This window comes from Bipolaris maydis (assembly GCF_028858645.1).
Source record: "Bipolaris maydis strain C4 unplaced genomic scaffold PSV08scaffold_5, whole genome shotgun sequence".
Lineage (NCBI taxonomy): Eukaryota > Fungi > Ascomycota > Dothideomycetes > Pleosporales > Pleosporaceae > Bipolaris > Bipolaris maydis.
The window spans coordinates 1,775,094-1,796,883 of record NW_027093861.1 but is presented as its reverse complement, the minus strand read 5'-3'; the positions used below and the strand labels follow the sequence as shown (position 1 = coordinate 1,796,883).

Genomic DNA, 21,790 nt, shown 5'->3' with positions numbered 1-21,790 from the left:
CGCAAATGTAACAGCGAGCAAGCCAAAGAATAAAGTATGCGCCGAGTACTGTTGTTGGTGGATTGACGTCTGAGCAACAAATGGCTACTACCGGCGCGTCGTTCCGAAGGACGCGACCTCATCTAGCACTGTCCACTTTCGACCAACCCAGCACCGCCTGTGTCAAGCATAAATCAAACAGGATTGATGAGCACTTTGGAAGAAAACTTCATCCAGAGACTAAATTTTCCTTAATTTTGGAAAACAGCAATTTGCTTTTGGCGATGGCAAACTCGATGTTCCCCAGTACTCGGCGGAATATACAACAGAACGACACGTGACCATCGGCTCCACTATCCAAGTAAGCAACAAGTGGTTCCAATGTGTACACAAGAACTGCAAATAAAGAAGTTGAGTAACTAAGTAGATATAATAACAGTCCTATCTAAGAACATGTAAAGCTGACTCAAGTCTGTAAAGCGTCTGCCCAACCTCGATCTCCCAAGGACCGAAGCCGAAAAGCAAGACTCATAGCACATTTGGCAGATCCAATGATTCGTATCTCCAGAAACACCTAGACTCAACAACATAGGAAATGACACTTGCCAACCGTATCATGGAAGCCCAAGCACGTCCTTCAACACTGCCAACGCGCCAAACAACTCACTATCATGGTATCTCCTCGCATTAACCTGCAGCGCAATCGGCGCCCCGTCAAAACTCGACTTCTCCCAAAGTTCCTTGACATGCTTGCATTCCTCACTCAACGGCTTGTAATCCGGTGCATAGTCCTCCTTCGTCTCAGCCCTAATCGGCGTCGGCACAACAATACCAGGATAATCCACGAAATTGTAGAGACAAGTGTATGTCCAGTAGAACGCAGTGTCGTGCACAGAAGCCGGGCCTACAAATGCAGGTCCGATAACGATATCGATTTCCTGTTTGTTCCAACTATCGGCGAATGCGTAGCGGAACTTGTCGCGCTCGGTGCGGAGATCGGTGACTTGAGAGGCGTCGAGCATGCCGTGTGGTTTGGCGTCTTTCCAGCCCCATTCTGTTAACTCAAGAATTGGCTCGCCTGATGCTTTGTAGAGCTCTGCTTCCTTTATGCCACCTCCAGGCCAGTACATGCGTCGGATCATTTTCCATGCTTCTGCTGCGTTGTAGGGTTTGAAGTCTTTGATTTCAAAGATACCAGAGTATTTTGGATCGGAGAGTCGAGATCTAGCCCATGCAATAGCGCGCTTGACTGGAGGCTGGGGCTCAATGAAGCCATCATTTTCGATGATACCTATTCGTAATGGCTTGTTGGTTGGGGTTTGCAAGCCTGTCCACGGCAACGGAACTAGCTTTTGATCTTGAAGCCACGGCTTCTGGCCAATGACAGAGTTCATGAAGAGGTCTATATCCCGTAAGCTTCGACTGAACGCGCCAGTGCTGCCAATAATGTTGAGTTCGGCGGCGAAGGGTAAAGCAATATAATCCTTCGCTGGAAGTACATAAGACGTAGTCTTGTATCCATAGATGCCGCAAAATGCCGCAGGTCCTCTGATGCTACCGCCAATGTCTGTGCCCACACCAAGAACTGATCCCTTCATGGCCACCAGTGCTGCCTCGCCACCTGATGAGCCTCCAGCACTGAGATCAGTGTTGAATGGATTTATAGTGCGGCCGTAATGCGATGTAGTCTCTAAGTGCATAATTCCCTGTGGCTGGTTTGTCTTGCAGTAAAATACCGCGCCCATGCTTCGTAATATGGATACCATGACACAATCCTGTTCATCGAACTGTATGCTTGCCATTGCTCCACAGGAGGAATAAGTTCCAGCAACAGGTATGTGTTCCTTAATGCTAATTGGTACCCCATGCAAAGGCCCGATCGTTCTCCCATTCTTCTCCAGATAGTCATCGAGTTCCTGAGCTCTCTTAATCGCGTCGTTCATGAACCATTGTGTCAAGCAGCATGTTAATTGATGCGCAATGATGGCTCGTTTAGAATAGGCCGTAGCTACTTGAACTGCTGTTAACTTGCAGGCAGCAATAGCTTCCGCAAGGCCTACCGCATCGTACTTTTCCGTGATATCGATCTCGGTAGGAGTCAAAATACCGCATTTTGTGGGTACGCAAGAAACATCCTTTGGCGGATTTGAGAAGAAGTCTGACGATAGCCGCAGTTCTGAAGGCACTTTCTCCGCAAAGGCTTCGAGAATGGCGGCACGCTTCTTCTCGTATTCCGGTGTACCCTGGAGCAGGGGTTTAGTTTGAAGCACTGTGAGGTTGGAAGGATGCCCAGGCATTTTTATGGACAAATGACAGCGAAGAAACAATACAAGGAGTTCACACTCTCCGTACACGCGATGGGGGATCACAAATCCCTTATGTGCAATTCGTTAATCATTTTCGGGCTTCAGCGGAAGCAAGCCGTCCATTTATTTTTCGTAACATCAAGTTATGCGGATCCGGCATTGGGCAACGTGGTGGTCCAGCTCTCCAAATTTCCACACGATACCATGATAAAGCCATTGGGGTCGAGGGCGGAATCATCCCGGTGGCCGGCCGTTCTGCGTCAAGTAACCATGGCCCCCGCCCAACCCCCGCTCCGCCCCGCATGAACCGATGCCTTCATCCTTACTACTTTACAAAACACCTACGTATCATGCCAATCACAACTCAACATCATATCAAAGAAAACGGGTCGTCTAGTATATAGTTGGAGTAACCGGCAGAGCGAATAGCTTGCTATCATCCTTATCACTTCCGCGTGGACTTGCTGTCTTCTCAGCCACACTCCGGCTAGCTCGATAGCTACTCAACCGCGTCCTTCGTCATCTGCCTATCTCCGCAACTTGCTATCTCTTGACTCTTTGGAGTTGAATCTCGGGTGAAAACCATGGAGGTTGGAGATCATGCTGAACCTTATCACTGGCAGTAAAAGCAAATTGGCGTGATTAGGTAACTTGTCGCATCCTGCACAACCAGTGTTCGGGTAACCCCACTCGTGTATCCTGACGTCTATATAATGTGTTACATATTCCCCAGGCGCACAGAGCGTCTCGTTCCATTTGATTGAGCGATCTTTTACTCTTCAAGATGGCAGGCAGATCCGATGATCTTGACATGAGACCTGTCCCAGGCACCGTCCATCTGGTGGACCTGGACCACAGCATGCACACGCGCCATGCTGAAGATGGAGACATCATCCTGGATCCAGCACCCTCGAGCGACCCAGATGACCCGCTCAATTGGTCTCCACGCCGCAAACTCATGTCCACTATATGTACCAATCTGTGCGTGCCCATCTGTTAGGCTTCTATAGCCAACTACTGATCTTTTCCGTGAAGATATACTTGGATGACTGGTATTGCAGTATCAACAGTGTATTCTGTATTAGTGCCACTTTCACAGGCTTCTGGGGTTTCTGTTTCAACGCTGAATGAAGGCACTGGATATATGTTCTTGTTTCTTGGATGGGGACTCCTCTTCTGGCAACCGTTTGCTCTGCGGTATGGGAAGAGACTGACTTTTTTGATATCTGTTCTTGGAGCCATCGGTACCAGCATCTGGAGGTAGGAAAACCATCATTTACGCTAATTTGGCTTCACTGACCGTTCCAGCGCTTATGTCAAGAGCAATGGCGAATGGATAGCCCGATGTATCGTAACAGGCTTCTTCGTCGCCCCCGTAGAAGCACTCCCCGAGATCTCAGTAACCGACGTATACTTCACTCACCAACGTGGACTCTACATGGGCTTCTACGCTTTCTCACTCGCAGGAAGCAACTACTTCGCCCCCATCATAAGCGGCTTCATCTCCGAAGGCCAGGGCTGGCGATGGGTTTTCTACTGGCCCGCCATCTTCCTCGGCTGTACCCTCATATTCCTCTTTCTCTTCTTGGAAGAAACAAACTACGTCCGGAAACTCGACGGCATACCTATCCAAACACCCAACTCACAACCTCCCCAAACCGGTATACTACCCGACGAAGAAAAGGTCAAAGCAGCGACTGGACAAACGGCCGCAAGCGACGAAATCCAAACATCTACAAAGACGTTCTTCCAGAAACTCTCCCTTTGGCAGCCCACCCCCGGCACAAACATCTTCGAGCGCGCAAAACGCAGTCTAATGTACCTCACCTGGCCCGTGATTTTCTACTCGGGCTTCAGCTACGGATCCTACCTCATCTGGTTCAACGTCCTCAACGCTACGACATCCATTATCCTCGGAGGCCCAGGTTACAACTTCAAGCCCTCGATGGTCGGTCTCAGCTACGTTTCGTGCTGTATCGGGGTCGTAGTTGGCGCCCTTTTTTCCGGCCGATTCAGCGATTGGCTGACTATCAAGCTCGCGCGCAAGAACAACGGTGTCATGGAAGCGGAGTACCGGCTCTGGCCTTTTGCGCTGTGTTTGGTTATGGTGCCTGCTTCCCTTATTCTGTGGGGTGTGGGAGCTGCACATGGGGTACATTGGTTTGGACTTGTGTTTGCCATGGGATGTCTGGCTTTCACGTCGGCGGTTGGAGTTACGCTCAGTGTTAACTATATGGTTGATAGTTATCATGATATCAGCGGAGATGCTATTGTTACGGTAATCTTGATTCGGAACACGATGTCGTTTGCGATTAGTTATGGGTGAGTCCTTTTCTATTTGCTCATATACTCGGAAGTGTGAGAGAGGATGCTGACTACTAGGAGTATCACACCGTGGTTGAGAAACCTCGGATACCAAAATTGCTTCATTTCTGCTGCCTTTATCGGAATGGCTGCTTCGTCGATGTTCCTGGTCATGATAAAATATGGCAAAGGTATCCGAGTTCGGAGTTGCAGTAAATACTACACCATTGTTAAGGCTGAAAGGACCTCGTTGTGAGTGGTGTACTGTCACGGCAACACAGCAATGTTTAGAGGAATTGCCAGTAAGAAAATTCAAAGACTTAAAAGTATATTCGAACACGATCTCATCAAGGCATAACTAGAAATATACAGCGCTCATCTTATCTTACAAGACCAACAGAGCAAACAGCGCTAAGCCACCAAGCTGCGCCGCCGTCCTAACTGGAACGCTAGCCTTGCCAGCTGCGCCCTCAAACGGCACTAGCGTACTTGAAGGCGCAGCTCCCGCACCAGTACCACTCGCCGATGCTCCCGTCGCTGCTGCTGGTGCACCACTCGCCGATGCCGCACCTGCTCGTCCATCCACGTGAAAGTAATTCGCCGCAAGAGGAGCGTCCACACCGTTTTCCGACATGAAAGCCTCGATGTCGAAATTGATGCGGTTTTGCACATTGGCATAAGTCGATTCAGAAACGCTGAGGCTGGAAGGTTGCTTGAACAATAGCTCGACGTAGCGATGCGGGACTGTGTCGACTGGTGGAGGGTTGGGAGGAAGATATGCTGCCGGGCCTGTTTGGGATGATGCGAGAAGTTTGGCTGCACCGCTGACTTGCTGCCTTGTTGCTCGGAAGCCCGTGTTCATGCAGTGCAAGAGTACGCGGCGTTCTGTGGTGCCGTTTGCTGGTGGGACATCTAGGTCTAGCATGATGAACATGTATCGTTCGTCCATGTTGATCAAAGCGCTGGATAGGGCAAGTCTGGGCTGGCTTGCAGCGGCTGGCTACAAGTCAGACGCTGTTTCTAGTAAACAACACGGAAAACTTACCGGCTCTTGGTATTAATTGGCCTGGGGTGTCGATCATTGTGGAGTTGAACATGACCTCGAGTTTGTTTGCAGCCTCAGGTGTGAAACCAGGCGGTACCTGTGCCTGTACAAGGCCAATAATGGCCATAGCCAATATCGATGTGGAGAAAAACATGATGTTCGTGATATTCGGGGGAAATATGCAAAATGGGAAAATAGTCGTTTGAGTAGGTAAAGCGGAGTGGTATCTCAGTATGAATGTGGTCCTGCAAGCCTAATGGGAGAATGTCTACCTTAATATACAAAACAGGCATACGCGGCCCCAAGGCAAGAATGCAAGAGCTGTGCCACAGGCTGTCGCACCGTGATCAATGCATAGGGCAGATGATGTGCTCACGAAGGCTGGTTCGCGTATCCTTGAAACGGGTACTGCACGAGGGCCCAGGTGTCGCATCTTGGCAAAAACCACATTGCATTCCCGAAGTGTATCAAAGAAGCAATGAGCAGTTACTACTTAATTGGGTAATCTATTGCTTCTCCTGGTGAGGCGTTCAAGGTAAGAGTCCAAGGCACATCTTGGCAGTCAGTGCAAAGACTGGGTCATCAGAGATGCGATAGGATTTACGCCCCGTCATGGTGTATGTCAGCTTATCCAAGATTCCGGACCAAGGCCTTGTCCTGAACGGTTGCGCAAGGCTTGGAACCAGTATGTTGAAGGAGAGACAAGTCTCAGCATGGCTGGTTGAACGTTTCTTGGTTCGTTCGGGTCTCCATGAGGCGTCCCGGGCCTTGCCTTGCTCAGCTCTTCGGCATATTGATGTGCAGCAATCGGATGCAACAATCGACACCCGGGGCGAAAAAAGACAGGCTAATTCCAGGAAACGGACTGCGGCATCGAGGACTTCGCCCAAAGATGTGGATACTCGGGCAATGGGCCTGTGCGATTGGTATTCGATGCGGTCATTATTCGTTAGGACGTGGCATTCTTGAGCTGAAAATAAGAACGAATGTCCAGAACCGTATTAGTGACGTTCCCAGAGGCGAAACCAAGGAGTTTGATGATGAAGCTCACAATGGCATTGCGACTGCAGGTGATAACAGCGTACTCCAAGTCATACGTAGTGAGAACAAGGTCAAACGCGCTAGCCAACACTCACGTGATAGCGCGTACTACATGACAGTCTGTGCTTCCTAGCGCCTATGGCGGCCCTACACCCCTCACGATCGCGCAGCCTCCCCATGCTTTCTACGACGATCCACCGCAGCAGGCGGAGCTCACCGAGTCTGCTTTGGAGTTGCAGACGGCGTCTGATGGCCGCTCCCGCCTCCACTAAAGCTGAAGCCGCTTCCACTATCAAATCAGCAACTTCACAATGGCCACTTTCCTTCTCCCTGCAATTGCCCAAAGCACAACCCACAACCCTCCGATCAAATGGCTTTTCTTCAGATCGACCTGTGCCACCCTTATGGTGGAGCCACCGCCTTTACCGGGGACCGGAGGGCAAGGAGATTGAAATCATGTATAGCAAAACAAAGACAGAGTCGGAAGCCATTGCTCAGCGATTTCTCGACGAGCCTATTCTTGGATTCGATATGGAATGGCCTTGGGGGTATTGGGTCGAAGACACTCTGCAAAATAAAATCGGTCTAATTCAGGTTGCTTCTGAAGACAAAATCGGGCTGATCCACATCGGACTCCATCCAGGAAAGACAAGTAGGGACATCATCGCGCCTTCATTGAAGAAAATCATTGAGGATCCAAATATCGGAAAAGTAGGGGTTAACATACTGAAAGCTGATTTCTCAAGATTAAGCCAATACTTTGGGCTCCAGCCGAAAGGTGCCATTGAATTAAGTCATCTAAACCGGCTGGTAAAGTTCGGGCCTCGCAGACCAGAGTATGTAACCGTCAAACTGGTGAGCTTGGCACAACAAGTGGAAGAACAGCTCGGTTTGCCACTGTACAAAGGTGATGTGAGGACAAGTGACTGGAGCAAGCCGTTGTCAGAAGAGCAGATTGATTATGCAGCTGGTGACGCTTACGCCGGTTTCATGCTTTACAAATGCATGAATGCGAAGAGACTGTCCATGAAGCCGACGCCACCTCCACCGATATATGCGGAAAGGTACCCAAGCGGGAGAGCTTCAAGGGACGATCCAATCCTTTTAGATGTTGGGGATGGAACAACTATCACAACAGCGGAATTTTTTGGTGTCAAGCCCGTAAAGAGCAGTTTAATATCAACAACTTCTAAAGCGCGGAATACCGAAAAGATCTTGGAGCCTCTTGACGAGACCTCACAGGCTCTTTATGATGAGCTGCTTGTGCGTCGAGCACTTCTTGCAGAAAAGGGAAACATACCGCCAACGCGTGTAGTTTCCGATGTTTTGCTCCGGGCCATTGCACGGGCACGTCCCCTGGATGCACCCGCTCTACTTGCAATCAAAGGTGTAGGGAAGGTTCAACAGCGGAATTACGGAGATGAATGGGTCCAGGTCATTTCGAAATTCCTGACAAAAAACGGTATCGAGGAGTCAGCCAGCACCGACAAATCTTCACCGTCCAAGGAAGAGGAAGCGCACATTCTCCGAATCCCACGCCGTATCCAAGTGGCTCGTCGGGTCTTATCAGACTTGTATTCGCCCCTTGCTTTCGACGAACCGCCACCAAGGGTGCCTCAGCTACATACCGGTTTATCTTTCACTCTGGCCGAGTCCAAGCTTGACGCTCATGGCACCGCTCTTAAAGACAACGAGTCAGATTACGGCTCCGACAACTCACTCATATCTCTGGAATTTGGCAGCCCAAGGAATCGGCGAGAAAGCTCTGGCACAAAGCGCAAGTGGGCCGAGAGCCCAACAAAGCAGAAACACATAGACCGCAATGTTCATGAACCCCATGAGACATTACCGTACCTTAAACCCTTGCATGGTTCAAAATCCGCTCCCCTCCTTACTAGCCCCACAACTCGTGCAAGACAAGAGAGGAACTTTTCCCAAGAACCGACCATATCCCATGCGCTTTCCCTCGCAGCAAGCAGACCAACACCTTCAAAGTCGGAGCCTACCATCCGAAAGAGCATATCCCATGCTCCTCCAAAACAAGCACCATCGATATCCGATCCCAACCTCAGCCCTTCTTCCCGCATTGCAAAATCCAAACTCCTAGCATTCAGCAAACTCGTCACGAGCAAACTCCCAGAACGCCGCCCAGCTACCGCTCTGCCCATCGTCTCGCCGCACACGCTAGACTTGATTGTACGTGCGCGACCACAGACGCAGGAGGAATTGGAGCGGATACCGGGTGTGGACAGTTTGCTGTTGGCGTGTGAGAGGACAGGCATAGATTTGTTGAGGAATGTGGTTAAGTTTGTGGGGGCTTAAGAGCTAGAGTAGTATGTGAGGTATGGTTGGAGTCATCTAGCATTATTGTATGTAGAGGGTAGATAGGTCTTAGAGAAGTCTTTTTTTCTTCATCCATAACCGTATGTCTATGGTTAAGGACAGTTTGTGGCTACTAGCTGACACTAGATACATAAACGAACTTTTGTATGCTGTTTTTATTATGTCCATCGTTTTTGTTTCTCAGTCAATCCCAACTGTGCATGGAAATTCAGTCCATTATGGCGCGTCTTCTGATATGACATCCATCCATACCCCATAGGAGCATTTCCACATACGGTTGTAGCCCCCAAACAACCTCACCATTCCAGGCACATGGCTACCGGTGTTCTGGGCCGTCGGCTGCTTATGCAATCCTCGGGGAGGTTTGACCGACGCTACTTACTGGAAACAAGGACAGGCGGATATGTACCAGGGCGTGAACTTCTTAATGCTCACGTCAGCCCATATAAGAAGCAATGATATGAATTACCTTTGCACAACAAGGGCAAAGGTTGCGTTGGTGTTGCAGAACCTGGGCATATAGCCGTTGTGCTCAACTGGCTCTCCTTTCTCGTTCCGCACATCTAGTACTACTAGGCGGTGTGCTGCGGCCGCTAATAGTACTGACTACTACGGCGATCCAATCTTGACTTGCCCACCAAAAGGTTGATCTTGATTGATGGTTTGACGGCTATAGTGGAGGATCTCCGACGGTACCGGATGGTCGGCGATCGTGCACAGATCGACTAGGAAAGCTTGTCAGCGACATGCAGTGCTGCGTTGTTTCACCCAACAACGCTGCTGGGGTCCACCCCTGTCGACCGGCCGCTACTCACACATATAAGTATGCTGCAGGCCGTGCCGCCTAACCCATGGATTCAGACGTTCCACCTCTGATTCACCATCAGATATAGTCAACATGGGAGGGGAGGGATTGGGGCTGTACAGCCTGTTGACGCTTCCGCATGTTGTTGTTGCTATCGTCACGTACTGGATCACCGCTACGGTCTACCACTTTCTCACCGCACCAAAATTACCTGCCGGTGTGCCATGTATGGGCTACGGGACAGGATGGATAGATGGAATTCGCAACTTTTTCGCCGTCACGAAGAGTAAAGAATGGGTGGTTGCCGGATACCATCAATACAGCCGCAATGACCAGGCTTTTGTGTTACCTCCCACGCTGGGTATGCCACCTGAGATTATCATACCGAAAAGCCAAATGGCATGGATGTATGACCTACCTGATCATATTGCCAGTGCGAGCGAGCCTCACTACGATATGTTCAACGGCGACTGGGCGTTTCTCGACCCCATCATTCTCAAAGATCCATATCACGAACATGTCATTCATAAAAATGTGGTCCGAAATCTAAAAACAATCATCCCAGACCTCAAGAATGAGATACCACAAGTTGTTATGGATGTATTCGGTACTGACACGGAGAACTGGATCAAACTGGACGTAATGGACACGTTCTCCAAGGTCATCCCTCGTCTGTCCAACTTGCCGATTGTTGGAAGCCCTCTATGTCACGATCCCGATTTTAACAAAGCCGCTTCGAGCTTCACTATGGACATTGTACGCATGCAAATCCTGGTAGTCGTCACGCCCAAAGCCATCCTGCCACTCGCCAGTGCATTTCTAAGTCTATCAAACAAATACCACTTCAGGCAAGCATCCCGCTTCACCCTCCCCTTAATCAAACAGCGCATCGCAGACCTCCAAAAAAAGGACGCCGGCCATCCTGACTACACCACTTGGACCGAACCCCAAGACTTCTTCACATGGACCTACCGCACCGCGCAATCCGAAAACCGTCCGGAGGAAATGCATCCAGACCGCATCGCCCTCCGCACAATGGCCGTCGTCTTCGCCAGCCATACCACCGTAATGTCAATCTACGACTCCATCATCAACATCCTGCACGACGGCCAGCACACCATCCGCCTTCTCCGCGAGGAGTCGCACCGCATCCTCCGCGAAGAAGGCGGGCAATACACCCGCCAAGGCCTCTCCCGCATGCACCGCCTCGACTCCGCCATCCGCGAAGCCCAACGCAAATCCCCCATCGGCCTCACTCTTTCCACACGCAAAATCGTAGCCCGTGACGGCGTTACAGCACCCGATGGCACGCATTTCCCGTACGGCACCCTGCTGGCGTGCCCCTGGATGCCGATTGCGGGCGACGAAACGATATACGAGAACGCGGGTGAGTACGATGCGTTTCGGTACTCGCGGCCAATGGAGGAGTATGCGCAGTTGTCCGAAGAAGAGAAGAAGAAAGTCGATGTGTTGAGGATTAAGCAGAAGGCGTTGGCTACGACGAGTTTTGATCATTTGCAGTTTGGCCATGGGAGACATGCTTGGTACGTTTATCCTCCCCCCACCGGTCTTTTTGAAATCAAGTCTCGGGAAGGTGAGGAGAAATGCTAATGCAAAAGTACAGTCCTGGTCGCTTTCTCGCTGCGCACCAACTCAAAATCATACTCTCGTATATGTTGCTGCATTATGACTTTAAGCCTTTGGCTGAAGGACCGAAGATTCTGTGGGTTATTCGGTATCATGTCCCGCTTCCGGTGCAAATTGAGACGAGGAGGCGCAAGGCGGTGTGGACGCCGGAGGACGACTGAGAGGGTAAGAGGGTTTGGTGGATGTAGGTTATGAGAAGATGTTTTGGGTTTTTGCTTGGGGAGAAGGGATCAAGATGCCCATGTCGACTGCCGGAAAACTTTCGGTTATGAAAAACCCATGGCACTTGGGAAGATGCAACGAATCTCAAATAAAGAAAAAAAAACACATGACAATAAAATCGTTAATTCGAAATTTCAAGTCTCAATTCGAAGGAGATAGTCGGGGTATCTACTTCATGTCGTGTCTCCATTAGTCTTCTTCTCAGTACTCGGTTCCACCATGTCTTCCTTTCCCCCTTGTTTTGTCTCTATTTCTTTGGATTCAGGTTTTGGCTCGGCCTTTGGTTCCGCAACCGTCTTACTGACTACCAGGCCGATGAGATGGGAACCGACGTTACCCGCGCCATCAATCGGGCCAAGCTTTGCATCAAAGAGTTTTGCTTCACGTAGTAAACTGTGATAGTGTGTCAGTAAATAGCCATATCTGCGGTCGACGACTCAGTTTTGATTACTTACCGTGCTTTCCCTGCTGCCGTCTTAACAGGCGCTTCCTTGATGACTTTACCGACTTGCTCCCTATAGCTTTCAAATACTGGACCCATGATCATGCGGACCTGGATCTCGCTCAGGTACTTGTTGATGACCTTGTGCATAGTAACTGTGTCTTTGGTCAAGCTCTCCATGCTGGGACTGACATCTTTGTTAGCTTCAGCCTCACTGTCCCAGTCAACCTTTTTGAGACTGCGCATGTGTACCGTGGCGCGGCCTGAGAGAATATCTGTTAGCTTCTCGTGGATTTGGTTCTGCTGGTCGTGCAGCAAACGCTTGACGTTGTCGAATTCGCCAAGAGATGACTTGTTGCTGGCAGAGGCAATACGGCGCCGGAAACACTCGCGGATGTAGGGAAGAATGGCGATTATAAAAGAGAGGGTTTGGGAAGCAATGGCAAGGTGCTTGGTGTTGATGTTCTTAAGACCAGCAGAATGCATGGCCCCGGCGCCAAGAATAAGTTGGCATAGGCGTGAGTTGAAGAGCTTGATGTACTCGCAGAGCGAGGCAGCGACTTCAGAGGTCATGCTTGGCATGACGGAGACGAGGATCTCGAAGCGTTCGATTCCCCTTATTACGACACAAGAAGACGAGGATATGGTGTATTTTTCCTCATCCACGATAGCAGGCACAGTAATCTTGTTCTTCTCCTTTGGTTTGTCTTCAAAGCTGCCATTAGTCTTGACAGACGTGCCATTTGTGGTCGGTTCTTGAATCTCCTGCAGGATGTTACCAGTCTCTGCCCAGCTCGGGGGATCACTCTCCATGCCCTTCAATAACCGCGCAAGAACCTCTGTGTCCTCAGCATCAAAGTCTTTTGGTTCCCAGCGATCCGAGTCCATGGCTTTCGCAAGCTCCTGCTTTTCAAAGTCTCCAAATTTGGACACGAAGTCGGTGATGTGTGTGTTAACCACGCCCTTCAATGCAGCACCGGATCGTCCAGAAACTGCCTCACACTCGTCGGCAAACAGCCTGCACATGGTGAAATAACGAAGGAATCTATCGAGTGGGAGGTTTGCAGTCGCCTCCGAGCGGACTCTTAGCAGCTTAGTGATCTGCGTCTGAGCAGCATCGACTGCCTGGCCCAGGAGGCTTGACATGTCCAGGGCCTGCATAATCTCCATTTGCAAGTCGGTGGAAGAGGGTGGTGGTACGCCGTTGCCCAGGTAATCATCAATGTTGTTTAGGTAGGAATTCCTAGGGGATAGTAGACCACCTGCAGAGACAGGAGGTGTGGTGACACCACTGGTTACATCGAGCAACACCTTGACCAAAGTACTCAGTCGACGTAGTGCCTCACCAATATCGGTAAAAATGTTTGCGAAGAAATCTTCTGCATCGCCAGGGTCCATAGCCCGCAGATTTCGTGCGAGAATCGAGTTCTTGTCTGCCTGGCTTTGTCCACGCCCACCTCTTGTTGATACAGATGCCATGGACCCAGTATCGTCGTCTGAGGAGCTTGGCAGATGTTTCCGAATGAGGATTTTCATCTCCTTTAGGACCGCTTCCCTGAAGGTTGTACTAGCTTGATTCGTGAACTGCGCTCCACTAAGGCCGTACAAGCTGGCTCGGAGGTCCGCTCGGAGCTCGTTTTCGGTCGACATGTAAGCAGGAAGAGTTGTCTTGAGCTTCTGGTTGCTGCTTCGTCCTTTCTGAGAGGCTGCGACCCATCTTTCCAACGTCTCCTGGTTCGGGACACGCTTGACATGTTCACGTATGTCAGTAAGTAAGGTGTCTACAAAACGCGCCTCGAAGCCTCTTCCGATCCGGAACTTGATCTCAGTCATGCTTTCAAATACGTCGTCCAAGGCTCTTAAAGGTCGTAAATCAATTAATTTTGGGGGCAGCCGCGTCTTCATCCATGAGGTCCCCTGTGTGTCGGTGGTGTCCAAGGCACCAGTAACGAGTCGTTCTATCATTTCGATCCGAGTCATGGCAGTCTCCAAGTCACCCTCAACGACAGCCTCGTCGCAATACGAAAGCCCGATTATTACAGCTTGGAGCTGGTCGACTGAGTCGGCCAGCCTTCTCAGGTTCTCTCTCCGCCTCTTCATTTCGACAACCTTCAAGCCCCCTACTGCCATCTGCTCATCCAATCTCTTCAAGTCTTCTCTCAGTCCTTTTATTCTGGCGACGGAGTCTGCAGCTTCGGTCTGCAGTTCGCGGAGTGATCCCAGGGCGGCAAAAAAGGACGTTGATGCCGTTGAAATTGCGGATATCAGATGCACTTCGACCGTATCCATATACCATGATAGCTTCTCCTGTAGTATCGCATTTGTTGCCAGAGCCTTCCTCCCTATCGGTTGTGGTACGTCCAGCGCGCCAGGATCATCGCTACTTATGCTCCGCACTGGTCTCACCACCTCGGATCGCTCGCTGACAACGTCAAAAGTCCGTGGATTCTCAATGTGGAAGTTTTCGTCAAAGTAAATATTGGGTATCGTAGAAAGCGGCGTAATTGCCGGTAAGGGACGCTTTGATGCGCTCGTTCGACGTTTCGGTTTCGGAGTGGTGTCTTGGCCAAAGGGCGCTGCTGCTAGGTTTGGTGTGCCAGCTGGCGAGGGAGCCAGACTTTCAGGGCCATCGTCTTTGGTGGATGCCCTCCTCGGTTGTTGTGCCGACTCACCAGCCTCTGCCTTTGCACGCTGAAAGGCATCGTAGAGATTGCCGACTTGGGTGAGATAGGGATTGAAGGCGGAGGGGTCGACGTGGGGGATGTGGGCGAGGGTCACGGGAGGTATGTCTTTGGTAGAGGGCGGTCGGTGGCTGGAGGTAGCTGTAGCGGTTGTATGGGGGACCATGCCGGTCCGCATGATGGGAGGAGTCAGAAGCGTCGAGATAGCTGAGCGGGGGTTAGCTATCCGCGCATACACGGACATGTGTCAGGGTATGTCTTCACCATTGTTGCTCTGCTCTCTCACGGCGCCCATGGTGGTCTTGAAGTTGCTGTCGAGTGAACCGCCGATGGAGTGAATTGAAGATGCGGTTGAGCCACGTCGCGGCTTGTAACGGCCGCCCGTCGAATTGGGCCTGCTTGTCCAGTCATGTTGTGATGGGGGCGCAAAGGAGCCCTGAGGAGGATTGGGCGATAGGAATTCGAAGCTTTCGGTCGACTTTCGTGAGGCATCGGGAGAGGACATGGTGGCGGCGCAGGTCGGGGGTGTTCAATCGGTAGCGGCATGGGGGAATAAAGAAGCCTTTATCGCATCTTGGTTGATATGGCGAGTACTGTTGAGCCTCTGCTTATCCAACATGCAGGGGCAAGGAAACGGCGCAGTCAAAGCAATATGACATCGAGTCTTGGTTCAACGTCGTCGTGACTGGCCAAAGTTCCCACGCGCTCGATGGTGACGGAGTGCATGGGCCCTGCAACTCCAACAGGGATACCGCAGCCGAAATGCGACCGGCCACATCTCCACCCGCAGCCCTACCCACATCTTATCTGACATAGTATAAGTACATAGTATAAGTAATCGAACCGGGTGAGATTGAGACAACTCTGCAAGGGCAAGGCCAGTTTCTAGACAAAGGCGGTATTGCGAACCCTTTTCTTGGCAGATGGGAAGATAGGGTCAAGTCCATTATCATAATGGTCCAGGCTTGCACGCAGATTACTACCATAGGTGCCCTTAATCACCTTCCCGCATCTGATATTCTCCAGCTGTCAAAACCAAACAGTCCTGTAGTTCCACAACTTGTCCAGATTGGTGGATTTCATTATGCAGCTTTTCCCAATCTGCGTGATACCTCATTGATACTCCAGGAAAATTGAGCGACCTCTCCTGCATTTCCTCCCAAGATATTTCTCGTATACACATACCTGATCCATCGTTTGGTAGGTATTGGCCCATGCTCGGATCTGACTGTGTATACTACATGAACATGGCAAGCTACGGTCATGTGACTTTTCATAACTTCATCGAAGCCATGAATCTCCCCTAATTTCAGTGATCAACATTGACACGACAAGCCCTGCATCCAACGAGCGAAGAAAACACTGCAAAGCATGAATTAATAGTCTGCTACTGGCCAATGACACGATCGCAAGGCTTAACCGAGGCGGCAGCAGAGAGGCGCAGCCATGCTCAGCCTTGCTCAGCCTGATGCCAGCCTTTTTGCCTAGTGGCCAAGATTGCATCTCGCTAGAACCCCTTGCCTTCCCATCTCTCTCGCATCTTCCTCTTTACATCCATCATCTATTCATTCTCAGCAATAACATGTCCTGATCTTTCAGATGCCTCTGCCTACCCAAACGTACCTTCCGTGGCAAATTAGCAGGACGAAATACTAGTCAGCCAGCCTTACCCCCATCGTACACACATCTCAAGCAACAGCACGCTCTCTTGTTATACAATTTTTTGATAACAGCCATGTCCGGAGTTTTGGAGAAAGCGTTGTTGCTGAAACCTGAGATACGCCTTGCTCAGGCTGTCTCCGAGTTCGAAGCTGACCTCTCAACCGAGCAAAAAGCCACATTCCGTACACTGAAATCGCAGTCACAATCGAATACGCCTGACCCAAGCGATGTCATGCGATTGACAGCAGAGATGGACCGCTCTATATCGATTAAATACAGCAGTCGATGTTTTGGGCCACGCTTTACCAACTTCCTTCAAGGTGTCCAGCAGTTTGCTGCGCTCGGAGATGTCGTGGTTGGGGGTTCGCAAAATTTGATAGCATGCGGTGTGTGGTCGCTGGTGCGCATGTCTTTACTTGTCAGTATCGTCATCATATGTTATCGCCAGCCTTCGCTGATGCGCCATAGTCAATCATAAGCTTGTCATCATACATCGATAAGCTTTCCTCGATGTTCATGGCCATTGGTCGCGCTGCGCCGCGTTATCAGGCAATGGCTCTGTTGTATCCTCGATCCAAGAAACTCCAATCACACCTTGCAGAGTATTTCATCTTGGTAGTAAAGCTCTGTCATTATCTATTCAAGTATGAACAAAAGTCCTCTGTCCGGCAGTTCACATCTTCACTGAACGATACACTCCTAAAAACACTTCAAACAGACCTTGACAAGTGGGCAAACTCTATAAAGGAAGAGGTGAATTTGAATGAAGCTCAAGAGAACTCAAGGTCCAGGGCTTTTACTATGGAAATATTTAAATCTAGCACGCTTCAGCGGAGACACGAAACCAAAATGCGAGTACTAAATTTCTGCTCCAAATTCGACCACGAAACAGCTTGGAAACAAATCAGGAAACTTGGTAACTCTTCGTTTCACACGCAAAGCGCAGAGTATCAAGAATGGAAAACTGGATCGCTTCCTGGAACAATAATTTTTACAGGCAAGCTAGGATCAGGGAAATCTGTGCTACTGGCCAACATCGTGGACGATCTCAATCTCACCACTGGAAAGGATCAGTCTACTGTAGCATATTTCTTCTGCAAATACGATATCTTGGGAAGCTTGCAGACACGAACGATTCTCGGCTCGTTAGTACGACAGCTGTTGTCTTCCATCCCGGACCTCGGAGCAATCGCGAAGCGCTACGAAAATTCTCAAGGCAGAGAATTTGATATCGAAGAGCTATTTGAAATTTTGTTTCAAGGTTTTACTTCGCGTCAGAAAGCATATCTCGTCATTGATGGCCTGGACGAATGCGACTTCGCGCAAAAGGAGATACTAATACAAGCCATTCAGAGAATCCAAGAAACACTCAAAGTCTGGATATGTACTTCTATTCGAGAAGAATCAAACAATAACCTACAATCAATCACCACAAATCTCCGTGCCGTACGCATCGTCTCGTTACCAGACGACAATCCGGATATCGAGGCTTTCATTGAAACGGAACTAGGACATTGTCTCAGCGAAAGAAAAATGACAATTGGCGATCCAACTTTGATACTGGAAATCCAGGATGCTCTCCTAAATGGCTCTCAAGGAATGTTTCTCTGGGTAGCTCTTCAGATACAGACTTTATGCAAAATGAAGACTGATTATGCCATGCGGGAAGCACTAGCAAATTTACCAAGAGATCTTTCGGAGACTTTTTCGAGAATCTTAAGTGATTCTGGACGTTCAGATCCATCGCTTCAAGCAAAGGTCCTGCAACTTGTCCTTGCAGCTAATCGACCATTGACGACGATTGAACTGCGCGAGGCTTTGAGCGTCACTCCTGGAGATGCTACCTGGGATCCTTCTAGGCTCTTGCACAATGTATACTCGGCGCTGGCTTGCTGTGGGTGCCTTCTTGCTGTCGACGAGGAAGAGTTTACAGTTCGATTTATCCATCACAGCGTCAAGCAGTACATTGTCGGTGGACTCAATGGCATTATGCCCGCAAGATTTACCCTTAGAGATGCGAAAAAAATCATGGCAAACATTATTGTCACGTATCTCAACTATGGCGTCTTCGGAACTGAGATATCGAAAACAAAAGTCCTCCCAATTATGGCACAATCCGCGCCATCCAAGATCTTACAAGCCACCTTGGACCCTTCTAGCAGTACACGCCACCTAGCTATGAAATTTCTCAAATCAAGACGGCAGCCTACCTTTGATTTGAGCAAAATGATTGCAGAGACGCTCAATTCATGTCACTCCGAAAGCAATAGCTCGTTCAACTTTTACGAATATGCAAATAAAAATTGGCTAGAGTATTTGAACCATGTATCGGGACAAGACGCGGCCATGTTCAAACTTTCTTCGAAGTTGATTCATAGTCGGGCATCCGCGGTCAACATCTCGGACGATGATCAGTGGGAGTTCATGATAGGTGCTTGCAATTGCGAGAACAGTAAAATTTTGGGACTATTCCTACAGCTTGGAAAGATCGACCCACATCAAAAGTTTGGAGAGGGTATCACAATGCTAATGTGGGCGGCATCAGAAGGACAGAAGGAATTGGTGGAAGTGCTGCTCAAGATGGGTAAAGTCAATGTGGACGAGAAGGGTATCATTCAATCCACAGCGCTCATGTGTGCAGCAAGAACTGGACAGATTGACACTGCTGGGATACTAATCATTGGTGGAAAAGCTGATGTCAATGCCAAGGATATGTTTGGAAACACGGCGCTAATGTATGCAATCTTAGGGTGGCGCAATGATCTGGTTGAAAGGCTGTATGGTGTTGATGCGGGGGACCGAATAAAATTCGAAACGTCAAAACCGGTGTCATCAGAAGAGCGCCGGGACATGGTAAAATTACTGCTTACCATTGGCAAAGCTGATGTAGACGCGGAAAATAACATTGGGTCTACAGCACTGATGACAGCAGCAGCAAACGGATACGGGGATTTAGTTGAAATGATTCTCCACTTTGGAGCTGATGCTAATGCGAAAGATTCTAGCGGACGTACAGCTCTCATGTGTGCGGCAGAGCATAGAATGAGGGATGCAGTAGAAATGCTGCTTGTCATTGGTAAAGTTGATGTTAATGCAACTGGTCCTGGGGGGGCTACTGCTCTGATTCTCGCAGTGATAAATGGAAACGCAGAGACAGTGGAAGCTCTGATTAGCATCGGCAAAGCTGATGTTAATGCTAAAGATAATCAGGGACGCACTGCTCTGATGTTTGCAGCGATGGATGGATATCTGAAGACAGTGGAAGCTCTGATTAGCATCGGCAAAGCTGATGTTAATGTCAAAGATAATCAGGGACGCACTGCTCTCATGCATGCGGCAGAAGATGGAAAAAGGGATTCAGCGAAAGCGCTGCTTGACACTGGCATTGCTGATATCAATGATAAAGGCGATAATGGAAGAACAGCTTTGGTGGAGGCGGTGATCAACGAGCACGAGGATATAGTTGAGCTGTTTCTTGGCACTGGGAAGATTGATGTCGATTCGGAGGACCAGTTTGGGACAGCATTTGATTATGCGAATTTACATGGGCCGTTGACCATAGCCAACTTGTTACAGTCATATAGTGCATCTTCTCAGTAAAATTTAAATTTTCGAGACCCTATCATTTTCAATTTACAAGAACATGATCGCTTGCACTTAAAACTAATAGCTTTGCACAGTGCTACAGTCGTTCCCTATATCTGTACATATTGTACACTGTACGTACACGATGTCTTCTCCTAGGAACAGTATCTATCAAATCCAGGTCTTACTATGTACAGATGTCTCACAACACGATGCGGAAGCTGCAGTCTTTGTCGCTCATGTTCGCTGCTGACATGTTGCGGGGTATCTTCAAAGAATACACCATGTGTCCCACAATCAGATCCTTGCAACCTCCGACCAACGTCTCGATTTCGTCCCTCAAATCTTTTGAATCACCAGCATGTGCAGCCATCAACTTCTTTTCTGCCTCCTGCAACCTCTCCCAGCTTTCTTCCACCATCTTCACGCACCGGTCAACAGCACTCTGTGCACTGCATCCCTCGTTCCACACCATGACTGGGATCGCGGAATCGATGTCGCCGTCGTCAATTTCTTTTCTGAGGCTCACAATGTCATTCCAAAGGAAATCACTGATGGCAACCTCACGCGTTATGGAAACCATGGCTTCGTGGTCCCAGACTGATGGAGGGAGTGTCAGACCATATGCCCATTGGATTACCGCGACGCAAGGGTTCGTTCCGACCGTCCTCAACCGGCGTGCAGTGTAGTCTTCGAGTGTGGACATGCCTCGGGTCCATGTAGCTTGTGAGACACGAACACCCATGACGAAGTCGTATATGGCTGCTGCAAACCTGTCACGTGCTTCTGTTGCAGGCGTTAGCTGACCCTTATCGACGGTCTATCAAACATCAAACATCCTACCTTTGGATTGACCTTCCTGCATGGCTCGACCCATGTTGACCCAAGGCCCACAGTTGTGCAATCTACCCGGTGCTGGTACGTCACCTTCAAGCTCTGGCTGCAGACAGTGCCTGATGAAATTGAGCGTGTCGTCACAATATGCCTCTGTCTTGTCACTATCATCGGTAAGCGTGCCACAATCAATCTCGTCATCCCAAAAGAAGAACTAAGTATCTAGTCAGCATGATCTCATGGACAAAAGAAGGTATAGTTCTTTACCCAGGCCACTAATTCTCCAAGGACAAGAAACTTGTCGCTCGAAACACGGGGCCAAAACTGCCCAGCACATAGCGCGTTGTCGACTTTTCTCTGCTTCTTTCTCACGCTTTCTGTACTGATGAACGTTTCAAAGTAACGTTCGAGGTGTTGCCTCGACAGCTCCACATCAGGATGTAAGTTGGCTTCCCAACCAGAGTATATGTAGTGAACATCTGGAACATGGATCTCTTGACCTCGTAGCCGGGCTATGATCTGCGCGCGGTGGTCTCCATGTTTCACTGGCTCATTTTGCGCCACAGATAGGTCCTGCTTCTGAACCTCTGTGCACTTTGCAGTATAAAGAGACTTGACGAGCTAAACACGTATAAGTATGGCAAAAGGTCCTGAGTCAACAACGCAACGTACCTGTCGAACATACGACTTGAACACCAAAGTCCACGAACCAGATATACTACTAATGGGCATACTGTCCAACGATGAAATTTCAATGCTAATAAAATAGATTCTATAAGAAGCCACTGATGGAATTCCGTCAGCGAGAGAAGACACGATCGAACGTCCTTCTATACATGTTCCGCCACTACCTCTTTCACCGTTCATATGACAGCTTATCTACTACTCATTTGC

The 21,790-nt window shown here is 49.5% G+C and overlaps 10 protein-coding genes across 10 annotated transcripts; 6 read left to right on the top strand and 4 right to left on the bottom strand.

The window, feature by feature from the left end:
• Positions 1-593: 593 nt before the first annotated feature.
• Positions 594-2,276, bottom strand: PSV08DRAFT_409101 (amidase signature domain-containing protein; the record flags this gene model as incomplete). Its single annotated transcript, XM_014226446.1, has 1 exon — positions 594-2,276. One exon carries the CDS (start codon positions 2,274-2,276, stop codon positions 594-596), a length of 1,683 nt encoding a protein of 560 aa, XP_014081921.1.
• Positions 2,277-3,069: 793 nt separating this feature from the next.
• Positions 3,070-4,926, top strand: PSV08DRAFT_409100 (major facilitator superfamily domain-containing protein; the record flags this gene model as incomplete). The annotated part of the gene is made up of 4 exons (XM_014226447.2): positions 3,070-3,266; positions 3,321-3,545; positions 3,594-4,607; positions 4,671-4,926. 4 exons carry the CDS (start codon positions 3,070-3,072, stop codon positions 4,843-4,845), a joined length of 1,611 nt encoding a protein of 536 aa, XP_014081922.1. The 3' UTR covers positions 4,846-4,926.
• PSV08DRAFT_361405 (phosphatidylethanolamine-binding protein) lies at positions 4,905-6,026 on the bottom strand. The gene is made up of 2 exons (XM_014226448.2): positions 5,635-6,026; positions 4,905-5,585 (listed from the first exon to the last, which is right to left on the bottom strand). Exons 1-2 carry the CDS (start codon positions 5,786-5,788, stop codon positions 4,975-4,977), a joined length of 765 nt encoding a protein of 254 aa, XP_014081923.1. The 5' UTR covers positions 5,789-6,026; the 3' UTR covers positions 4,905-4,974.
• An 898-nt stretch (positions 6,027-6,924) lies between these two features.
• PSV08DRAFT_401107 (uncharacterized protein) lies at positions 6,925-8,997 on the top strand (the record flags this gene model as incomplete). The annotated part of the gene is made up of 1 exon (XM_066093612.1): positions 6,925-8,997. One exon carries the CDS (start codon positions 6,925-6,927, stop codon positions 8,995-8,997), a length of 2,073 nt encoding a protein of 690 aa, XP_065949359.1.
• A 919-nt stretch (positions 8,998-9,916) lies between these two features.
• PSV08DRAFT_221269 (cytochrome P450) lies at positions 9,917-11,631 on the top strand (the record flags this gene model as incomplete). The annotated part of the gene is made up of 2 exons (XM_014226450.1): positions 9,917-11,367; positions 11,448-11,631. 2 exons carry the CDS (start codon positions 9,917-9,919, stop codon positions 11,629-11,631), a joined length of 1,635 nt encoding a protein of 544 aa, XP_014081925.1.
• Positions 11,632-11,826: 195 nt separating this feature from the next.
• PSV08DRAFT_37756 (Vps54-like protein-domain-containing protein) lies at positions 11,827-15,396 on the bottom strand. The gene is made up of 3 exons (XM_014226451.2): positions 15,080-15,396; positions 12,148-15,022; positions 11,827-12,085 (listed from the first exon to the last, which is right to left on the bottom strand). The coding sequence occupies exons 1-3, from the start codon at positions 15,318-15,320 to the stop codon at positions 11,866-11,868; spliced, it is 3,336 nt and encodes a 1,111-aa protein (XP_014081926.1). The 5' UTR covers positions 15,321-15,396; the 3' UTR covers positions 11,827-11,865.
• Positions 15,397-16,461: 1,065 nt separating this feature from the next.
• Positions 16,462-18,929, top strand: PSV08DRAFT_200530 (uncharacterized protein; the record flags this gene model as incomplete). The annotated part of the gene is made up of 3 exons (XM_014226452.1): positions 16,462-16,895; positions 16,946-17,861; positions 17,946-18,929. Coding segments are annotated over exons 1-3 (2,244 nt in total), but the record flags the coding sequence as incomplete, so codon positions are not given.
• Positions 18,930-19,057: 128 nt separating this feature from the next.
• PSV08DRAFT_289671 (uncharacterized protein) lies at positions 19,058-19,363 on the top strand (the record flags this gene model as incomplete). The annotated part of the gene is made up of 1 exon (XM_014226453.2): positions 19,058-19,363. A coding segment is annotated over one exon (306 nt), but the record flags the coding sequence as incomplete, so codon positions are not given.
• A 267-nt stretch (positions 19,364-19,630) lies between these two features.
• PSV08DRAFT_289670 (ankyrin repeat-containing domain protein) lies at positions 19,631-20,095 on the top strand. The gene has a single exon (XM_014226454.2). The coding sequence runs from the start codon at positions 19,703-19,705 to the stop codon at positions 20,075-20,077; it is 375 nt and encodes a 124-aa protein (XP_014081929.2). The 5' UTR covers positions 19,631-19,702; the 3' UTR covers positions 20,078-20,095.
• On the bottom strand, positions 20,090-21,628 carry PSV08DRAFT_401103 (isoprenoid synthase domain-containing protein; the record flags this gene model as incomplete). Its single annotated transcript, XM_066093611.1, has 4 exons — positions 20,090-20,848; positions 20,906-21,110; positions 21,164-21,517; positions 21,569-21,628. 4 exons carry the CDS (start codon positions 21,626-21,628, stop codon positions 20,265-20,267), a joined length of 1,203 nt encoding a protein of 400 aa, XP_065949358.1. The 3' UTR covers positions 20,090-20,264.
• Between the last annotated feature and the right edge of the window lie 162 nt (positions 21,629-21,790).